This window comes from Salvelinus namaycush, chromosome 36 (genome assembly GCF_016432855.1).
Source record: "Salvelinus namaycush isolate Seneca chromosome 36, SaNama_1.0, whole genome shotgun sequence".
NCBI classification, from domain to species: domain Eukaryota; kingdom Metazoa; phylum Chordata; class Actinopteri; order Salmoniformes; family Salmonidae; genus Salvelinus; species Salvelinus namaycush.
This window is the reverse complement of record NC_052342.1, coordinates 26,603,354-26,613,489: the sequence shown is the minus strand read 5'-3', so window position 1 is coordinate 26,613,489 and position 10,136 is coordinate 26,603,354. Positions and strand designations below refer to the sequence as shown.

General features: G+C 47.6%; 1 protein-coding gene and 1 long non-coding RNA gene across 2 annotated transcripts in view; both read left to right on the top strand.

Moving 5' to 3' along the window:
• LOC120030607 (tyrosine-protein kinase Tec-like) overlaps window positions 1–3,608 on the top strand; it is a 57,694-nt gene extending 54,086 nt beyond the window's left edge. The window contains 3 exon segments of the mRNA XM_038976033.1: window positions 1,043–1,161; window positions 1,640–1,797; window positions 2,996–3,608. Coding sequence (XP_038831961.1) covers window positions 1,043–1,161; window positions 1,640–1,797; window positions 2,996–3,079 — 361 coding nt within the window. The 3' untranslated portion in view covers window positions 3,080–3,608.
• Window positions 3,609–3,676: 68 nt separating this feature from the next.
• Window positions 3,677–5,227, top strand: LOC120030608. The gene is made up of 3 exons (XR_005473657.1): window positions 3,677–4,883; window positions 4,943–5,085; window positions 5,124–5,227. It is a non-coding gene; the product is annotated as an uncharacterized LOC120030608 (long non-coding RNA).
• The last annotated feature ends 4,909 nt before the right edge of the window (window positions 5,228–10,136 follow it).

Below are 10,136 nucleotides of genomic sequence, written 5' to 3'. Positions count from 1 at the left end.
CTCTGTCTCTGTCTCTCTCTGTCTCTGTCTCTCTCTCTCTCTGTCTCTCTCTCTGTCTCTCTCTCTGTCTCTCTCTCTGTCTCTCTCTCTCTCTGTCTCTGTCTCTCTCTGTCTCTGTCTCTCTCTGTCTCTGTCTCTCTCTCTGTCTCTCTCTCTGTCTCTCTCTCTGTCTCTCTCTCTCTCTCTGTCTCTGTCTCTGTCTCTGTCTCTGTCTCTGTCTCTCTCTCTGTCTCTGTCTCTCTCTCTGTCTCTGTCTCTGTCTCTTTCTCTGTCTCTGTCTCTCTCAAATTCAGAGGGCTTTATTGCCATTGAACACGTTTACTAGGGCTGGGATTTGACCTCACAATTCTATATTATCATGATACTTAAGTGCCGATACGATATGTTTTGCGATTCTCACGATTCTATATGTATTTGCGATTTGATACTGTGATATTACTGCGATTTGATGTTCCAAACATTTTGCTGCTGCAACAAGAGAAGTTCATGAGAAAAACAGTTTTGGCGGACCAGCTATGAAGGGAAAATGTTGGTGCACATTTTGGTGCAGGTACAGCAAACTAGCGCAAAAATAATATCACAATATGTAACTGTAACCATTTTCTTCCCTCACCACTGTTTACATTGCCAAAGCAAGTGAAATATATAATAAACAAAAGTGAAATAAACTATAAAAATTAACAGTAAACATAGACATTTCAATTGTCATCGTCTCCATACAGTGTTGTAACGATGTGCAAATAGTTAAAAGTACAGTATATATAAATAAAAGAGGGCTTAAGCTGCATCCCTTTCTCACCCCCTGACCCTGTGGAAAGAAATGGGTGTTTTTTTGCCAATTTTAACTGCACACTTGTTGTTTCTGTACATTTTATAATGACATATGCTTCCCCCCCCCCCCCCCCCCCCCCAACACCACTTTCCATCAATTTGTATAGCAGACCCAGACCAGGGCGGCCTGGTCACGGGTCATGTTGAGGGGCGGGGGAGGCGCTGCCTGGTCATATGGGTCACTCTCTCCCTCTTTTTGTGTGTGTGTTAGGTATGTACTAGATGACCAGTACACTAGTTCATCGGGAGCTAAGTTCCCAGTCAAGTGGTCTCCTCCTGAAGTCTTCAACTTCTGCAAGTACAGCAGCAAGTCGGACGTCTGGTCCTTCGGTAGGTGGTCACTGTGTTTGTGGACGGTCTATTGATGTGTGTGTGTGTGTGTGTGTGTGTGTTTGTGGACGGTCTATTGATGTGTGTGTGTGTGTGGACGGTCTATTGATGTGTGTGTGTGTGTGTGTGTGGACGGTCTATTGATGTGTGTGTGTGTGTTTGTGGACGGTCTATTGATGTGTGTGTGTGTTTGTGGACGGTCTATTGATGTGTGTGTGTGTGTGTGTGGACGGTCTATTGATGTGTGTGTGTGTGTGTGTGGACGGTCTATTGATGTGTGTGTGTGTGTGTGTGTTTGTGGACGGTCTATTGATGTGTGTGTTTGTGGACGGTCTATTGATGTGTGTGTGTGTGTGTGTGTGTGTGTGTGTGTGTGTGTGTGTGTGTGTGTGTGTGTGTGTGTGTGTGTGTGTGTGTGTGTGTGTGTGTGTGTGTGTGTGTGTGTGTGTGTGTGTGTGTGTGTGTGTGTGTGTGTCAGGTGTGTTGATGTGGGAGGTGTTTACAGAGGGGAAGATGCCATTTGAACACAACCCCAACCACAAGGTGGTGATGATGGTGTTAGAAGGACATCGCCTCTACAGACCCAAGAAGGCCACGCCCAACATCTATGACATCATGCTGCGCTGCTGGCACGAGGTACATCATACGCTTCCTACTTCCTGCTTTGTGTTTTGTGAATGTTTGAGGCAGAAGATACACTAAAAACAAAATATGAATGCAACATGTAAAGTGTTGGTCCCATGTTTCATGAGCTGAAATAAAAGATCCCAGAAATGTTCCATACGCACAAAAAGCTTATTTCTCAAATTTTGTACACAGATTTGTTTACATCCCCTGTTAGTGAGCATTTCTCCTTTGCCAAGATAATCCATCCACCTGACAGGTGTGGCATATCAATAAGCTGATTAAACAGCATGATCATTACACAGGTGCACCTTGTGCTGGGGACAGTTTTTAGGGTGCATGCAATTAGCATAGTGACTGCAGGAATGTCCACCCGAGCTTTTGCCAGAGAATTTTTATGTTAATTTCTCTACCATAAGCCTACCAACGTTGTTTTAGAGAATTTGGTAGTACGTCCATCCGGCCTCACAACCGCAGATAACGTGTATGGTGTCATGTGGGCAAAGCGGTTTGCTGATTTAGCGATTTGCTGATTGGGCTGGCATAATCTACGGACAACGAAAACAATTGCATTTTATCGATGGTAATTTGAATGCCCAGAGAAACCGTGATGAGATCCTGAGGCCCATTGTTGTGTCATTCATCCGCCTCCATCACCTCATGTTTCAGCATGATAACGCACAGCACAATGTCGCAAGGATCTGTACACAATTCCTGGAAGCTGAAAAATGTCCCAGTTCTGGCCTGCATCCTCACCAGACATGTCACCCGTTGAGCATGTTTGGGATGCTCTGGATCGACGTGTACGACAGAGTGTTCCAGTTCCCGCCAATATCCAGCAACTTCTCACAGCCATTGAAGAGGAAGTGGGACAACATTCCACAGGCCACAATCAACAGCCTGATCAACTCTATGTGAAGGAGATGTGTCGCGCTGCATGAGGCAAATGGTGGTCACACCAGATACTGACTGGTTTCCTGATCCACACCCCTACCTTTTTTTTGGTATCTGTGATGAACAGTTGCATATCTGTATTCCCAGTCATGTGAAATCCATAGATTAGGACCTAATTTATTTATTTCAATTGACTGAACTGTAACTGTTGTAACTCTCCCCCCCCTCTCTCTCCCCCCTCTCTGTCTCCCCCTCCATCTCTCTCTCCCCCTCCATCTCTCTCCCCCCTCCCTCTCTCTCTCCCTCCCCCCTCTAGAGAGCGGAGGAGAGACCATCGTTTTCTCAGATCTCCATCTTGATCTCCGACGCTCTAGAAGTGGATGGGTCCTCCTCCGCCTGAACCCACCAATCAGATCCTCTCCTCCGCCTGAACCCACCAATCAGATCCTCTCCTCCGCCTGAACCCACCAATCAGATCCTCTCCTCCGCCTGAACCCACCAATCAGATCCTCTCCTCCGCCTGAACCCACCAATCAGATCCTCTCCTCCGCCTGAACCCACCAATCAGATCCTCTCCTCCGCCTGAACCCACCAATCAAATCGCAACCACCAGTCGGATCTCGTCAGATCCAGTGTTGATGGAGGACTGCTTGCTTAAGGTTACAAACATTCCACGCCGCTCTCTGTACTGATGGATCTCTCGTGATGGACGATTACGGTGGATTTTGTTAGACAGAAAGTTTGCGTCCAAATACCATATACTGTTTCACCACTTCTATCCTGTCTGACAGGAAACTGGACAGTCTTCTCAAAACGGACTGTATATGTTTTATCTCCCCCCCCCCAGCCTCAATTTGTCGGGGAATGGACTCTACAAGGTGTTGAAAGCGTTCCACAGGGATGCTGGTACACGTCGACTCCAATGCTTCCCACCGTTGTGTCAAGTTGGCTGGATGTCCTTTAGGTGGTGGGCCGTTCTTGATACACACAGGAAACTGTTGAGCGTGAAAAAACCCAGCAGCATTGCAGTTCTTGACACAAACCGGTGCACCTGGCACCTACTACCGTACCCCGTTCATAGGCACTTAAATCTTTTGCCTTACCGATTTAACCTTTTTGAATGGCTTATAGACAATCCATGTCTCAATTATCTCAAGACTACATTTTTTTAAATCTTAATCTCCTCCGTTCCATCTATACTGATTGAAGTTGATTTAACAAGTGACATCATAGCTTTTCACCTGGTCAGTCTGTGATGGGAAGGAGATCCTTCAGTTCCGTCCATTCATCTTCTCATTATTTCACATGTCCTCAAATACAGCTGACTTGTACTGTGGACAGACAGGTACGTTTTTATATTTATAAGGTAAATGTATGTGTTTAATAGTACTGCAGAAGTTTGAATGTAATTACAATAAAACGAATGACAATACTATTGTCTTGTAGGATTGTATTCTCTGTCCATCAAGTCAATAGGGAAACAATGTCAACAGACACGGTGTTCCAGACTCCAGATAGATACCTAGTTTTAGATAGATGTTCCAGACTCCAGACAAGGTGTTCCAGACTCCAGACAAGGTGTTCCAGACACGGTGTTCCAGACTCCAGACACGGTGTTCCAGACTCCAGACACGGTGTTCCAGACACGGTGTTCCAGACTCCAGATAGATACCTAGTTTTAGATAGATGTTCCAGACTCCAGACACGGTGTTCCAGACTCCAGATAGATACCTAGTTTTAGATAGATGTTCCAGACTCCAGACAAGGTGTTCCAGACTCCAGACAAGGTGTTCCAGACTCCAGGCACGGTGTTCCAGACTCCAGATAGATACCTAGTTTTAGATAGATGTTCCAGACTCCAGACAAGGTGTTCCAGACTCCAGATAGATACCTAGTTTTAGATAGATGTTCCAGACTCCAGACAAGGTGTTCCAGACTCCAGATAGATACCTAGTTTTAGATAGATGTTCCAGACTCCAGACACGGTGTTCCAGACTCCAGATAGATACCTAGTTTTAGATAGATGTTCCAGACTCCAGACAAGGTGTTCCAGACTCCAGGCACGGTGTTCCAGACTCCAGACACGGTGTTCCAGACTCCAGATAGATACCTAGTTTTAGATAGATGTTCCAGACTCCAGACAAGGTGTTCCAGACTCCAGATAGATACCTAGTTTTAGATAGATGTTCCAGACTCCAGACAAGGTGTTCCAGACTCCAGGCACGGTGTTCCAGACTCCAGATAGATACCTAGTTTTAGATAGGTGTTCCAGACTCCAGACAAGGTGTTCCAGACTCCAGACAAGGTGTTCCAGACTCCAGGCACGGTGTTCCAGACTCCAGATAGATACCTAGTTTTAGATAGATGTTCCAGACTCCAGACAAGGTGTTCCAGACTCCAGACACGGTGTTCCAGACTCCAGATAGATACCTAGTTTTAGATAGATGTTCCAGACTCCAGACAAGGTGTTCCAGACTCCAGACAAGGTGTTCCAGACTCCAGACAAGGTGTTCCAGACTCCAGGCACGGTGTTCCAGACTCCAGACAATGTGTTCCAGACTCCAGACACGGTGTTCCAGACTCCAGGCACGGTGTTCCAGACTCCAGACAATGTGTTCCAGACTCCAGGCACGGTGTTCCAGACTCCAGGCACGGTGTTCCAGACTCCAGGCACGGTGTTCCAGACTCCAGGCACGGTGTTCCAGACTCCAGACAATGTGTTCCAGACTCCAGACAATGTGTTCCAGACTCCAGACAATGTGTTCCAGACTCCAGGCACGGTGTTCCAGACTCCAGGCACGGTGTTCCAGACTCCAGACAAGGTGTTCCAGACTCCAGACAAGGTGTTCCAGACTCCAGACAAGGTGTTCCAGACTCCAGGCACGGTGTTCCAGACTCCAGACAAGGTGTTCCAGACTCCAGACAAGGTGTTCCAGACTCCAGGCACGGTGTTCCAGACTCCAGACAATGTGTTCCAGACTCCAGACAATGTGTTCCAGACTCCAGACAATGTGTTCCAGACTCCAGACAATGTGTTCCAGACTCCAGACAATGTGTTCCAGACTCCAGACAAGGTGTTCCAGACTCCAGACAAGGTGTTCCAGACTCCAGACACGGTGTTCCAGACTCCAGGCACGGTGTTCCAGACTCCAGGCACGGTGTTCCAGACTCCAGGCACGGTGTTCCAGACTCCACACTCCAGGCACGGTGTTCCAGACTCCAGGCACGGTGTTCCAGACTCCAGGCATGGTGTTCCAGACTCCAGGCACGGCGTTCCAGACTCCAGGCACGGCGTTCCAGACTCCAGGCACGGTGTTCCAGACTCCAGACAAGGTGTTCCAGACTCCAGACAAGGTGTTCCAGACTCCAGACAAGGTGTTCCAGACTCCAGACAAGGTGTTCCAGACTCCAGACAAGGTGTTCCAGACTCCAGACAAGGTGTTCCAGACTCCAGACACGGTGTTCCAGACTCCAGACACGGTGTTCCAGACTCCAGACACGGTGTTCCAGACACGGTGTTCCAGACTCCAGACACGGTGTTCCAGACACGGTGTTCCAGACTCCAGACACGGTGTTCCAGACACGGTGTTCCAGACTCCAGACACGGTGTTCCAGACTCCAGACAAGGTGTTCCAGACTCCAGACAAGGTGTTCCAGACTCCAGACAAGGTGTTCCAGACTCCAGACAAGGTGTTCCAGACTCCAGACAAGGTGTTCCAGACTCCAGACAAGGTGTTCCAGACTCCAGACAAGGTGTTCCAGACTCCAGACACGGTGTTCCAGACTCCAGGCACGGTGTTCCAGACTCCAGACACGGTGTTCCAGACTCCAGGCACGGTGTTCCAGACTCCAGGCACGGTGTTCCAGACTCCAGGCACGGTGTTCCAGACTCCAGACACGGTGTTCCAGACTCCAGACAAGGTGTTCCAGACTCCAGACAAGGTGTTCCAGACTCCAGACAAGGTGTTCCAGACTCCAGACAAGGTGTTCCAGACTCCAGACAAGGTGTTCCAGACTCCAGACAAGGTGTTCCAGACTCCAGGCACGGTGTTCCAGACTCCAGGCACGGTGTTCCAGACTCCAGGCACGGTGTTCCAGACTCCAGGCACGGTGTTCCAGACTCCAGGCACGGTGTTCCAGACTCCAGGCACGGTGTTCCAGACTCCAGGCACGGTGTTCCAGACTCCAGGCAAGGTGTTCCAGACTCCAGACAAGGTGTTCCAGACTCCAGACAAGGTGTTCCAGACTCCAGACAAGGTGTTCCAGACTCCAGACAAGGTGTTCCAGACTCCAGACACGGTGTTCCAGACTCCAGACACGGTGTTCCAGACACGGTGTTCCAGACTCCAGACACGGTGTTCCAGACACGGTGTTCCAGACTCCAGACAAGGTGTTCCAGACTCCAGACAAGGTGTTCCAGACTCCAGACAAGGTGTTCCAGACTCCAGACAAGGTGTTCCTAGACTCCAGACAAGGTGTTCCTAGACTCCAGACAAGGTGTTCCTAGACTCCAGACAAGGTGTTCCAGACTGCAGACAAGGTGTTCCTAGACTCCAGACAAGGTGTTCCTAGACTCCAGACAAGGTGTTCCTAGACTCCAGACAAGGTGTTCCAGACTCCAGACAAGGTGTTCCAGACTCCAGACAAGGTGTTCCAGACTCCAGACAAGGTGTTCCAGACTCCAGGCACGGTGTTCCAGACTCCAGGCACGGTGTTCCAGACTCCAGGCACGGTGTTCCAGACTCCAGGCACGGTGTTCCAGACTCCAGACAAGGTGTTCCAGACTCCAGGCACGGTGTTCCAGACTCCAGGCACGGTGTTCCAGACTCCAGGCACGGTGTTCCAGACTCCAGACAAGGTGTTCCAGACTCCAGACAAGGTGTTCCAGACTCCAGATAGATACCTAGTTTTAGAAATGTTTAAAAAAAAAATGAAAATCTGAAATGTCTTCAGTCAATAAGTATTCTACCCCTTTGTTATGGCAAGCCTAAATAAGTTCAGGAAATAAAATGTGCTTAGTCACAAGTTGCATAGACTAATAATAGTGCTTAACATGATTTTTGAATGACTTCCTCATCTCTGTATCCCACACATATAATTATCTGTAAGGTCCCTCAGTCGAGCAGTGCATTTCAAACACAGATTCAACCACAAAGATCAGGGAGGTTTTCCAATGCCTCGCAAAGAAGGGCACCTATTGGTAGATGGGTCAAAATAAAAAAAGCAGTCATTGAATATCCCTTTGAGAATGGTATTAATTACACATTGGATGGTGTATTAATAAACCCAGTCACTACAAAGATACAGGCGTCCTTCCTAACTCAGTTGGTGGAGAGGAAGGAAACCACTCAGGGATTTCACCATGAAGCCAATGATGACTTTAAAACAGTTCCAGAGTTTAATGGCTGTGATGGGAGAAAATTGAGGATGGATCAACAACATTGTAGTTACTTCACAATACTAACCTAAATGACAGAGTGAAAAGAAGGAAGCCTGTACAGAATAAAAAATATTCCAAAACATGCATCCTGTTTGCAATAAGGCAGTAAAGTAATACTACAAAAAATGTGGCAAAGAAATCAACTTTATATCCTCAATAAAAGCGTTATGTCTGGTGCAAATCCAACACAACACATCACTGAGTGCCACTCTTCATAATTTCAAGTATGGTGGTGGCTGCATCATGTTATGGGTATGCTTGTCATCGGCAATATGTTTGTTAGGATAAAAAGAAACGGAATACAGCTTTAAGCACAGGCAAAATCCTAGAGGAAAACCTGGTTCAGTCTGCTTTCCACCAGACACTGGGAGATGAATTCACCTTTCAGCAGCACAATAACCTAAAACAAAAGGCCAAATCTACACTGGAGTTGCTTACCAAGACCACACTGAATATTCCCGAGTGGCCTAGTTACAGTTTTGACTGAAATTGGCTTGGGCCTCCCGAGTGAAGCAGTGGCCTAAGGCACTGAGTCGCAGTGCTTGAGGCGTCACTACAGACCCGGTTTCGATCCTAGGCTGTGTCACAGCCGGCCGTGACTGGGAGACCCATGAGGCGGCGCACAATTAGCCCAGGGTCGTCCGGGCTAGGGGAGCAGTTGGCCTGCCGCGTTGTCCCTGTTCCATCGTCCTCTAGCGACTCCTTGTGGCGGGCCCTGGCGCCTGCAAGCTGACCCCCGGTCACCAGCTGGACAGTGTTTCCCCCGACACATTGGTGCTGCTGTCTTCCAGGTTAAGCGAGCAGTGTGTCAAGAAGTAGTGAGGCTTGGCAGGGTCGTGTTTCAGAGGACACATGGCTCTCGATCTTAGCCTCTCCCGAGTCCGTAGGGGAGTTGCAGCGATGGGACAATACTGGATATCACGAAATTTGTGTGAAAAAAAAAGAAGATCTATGGCAAGACTTAAATGGTTGTCTAGCGATGATCAACAACCAATTTGACAGAGCTTGGAAGAATTTTCTGAAAAATAATGTGCAAATATTGTACAACCCAGAAAGACCCACAGCTGTATTCGCTGCTAAAGGGGATTCTAACATGTATTGACTCAGGGGGTGTGAATACTTATGTAAATGAGACATTTCTGTATTTCATGTTCAATAAATGTACAAAAATGTCTAAACATGTTTTCACTTCGTCATTATGGGGTATTGTGTGTAGATGGGTGGGACATCAATTTAATCAAATGTAATTCAGGCTGTAACAACAAAATGTGGGGTAAGTCAAAAGGTATGAATAATTTGTGAAGGCACTAGCTAGCTTTTGGTAGAATGAGTGGTTATGTTATGCTGTTTATAATAGTAGTGTGACTGACTATTGTTATGAAATTATATCATAGTTATCAAACAACGACCTGTGAAGTGATGTGCCTGTATTGTAGCCTGCGGTGTTATTTATGCATGACCGCCGCGATACAAAACCTCCGCCCTGCCTGCCCGGCCGACCCAATGACTTAAGACACGCCACGCCCCGTGCTCAGCCAGAAAACACACACACGCAGAGAGAGAGAGAGCGCGTCCGTTAGTCTATGAGATGCTGTAAGGTGATTATTGTATCGGAGGCTCTGGATGTAGGACCGTCTCAAAGGTAAGACCAAGCAGCAGACATGCTTATGGCGGTGGCTTCTTAAACTCATTTTGAACACTTGTTGATGTTTTTCAAAGCGTATGCTACTGTCTCATGGTTGAACAGAAAAGCGAACAGGTGACACCTTATTGATACTAGTCAGGCTATGTTGACGCGTGGTCCTCCATATTCAGGCTAAGTTGACGCGTGGTCTTCCGTAGTCAGGCTAAGTTGACGCGTGGTCTTCCGTAGCTCAGTTGGTAGAGCAATGCAACTCCAAGAGAGTGGGTTTGATTCCCGGTATCACCCATATGTAAGAAATGTATGCATGCATGTCGCTTTGGATAAATTGGCGTATATTATTATATTGTTACAATTCCAGGGCATATTGGGTGC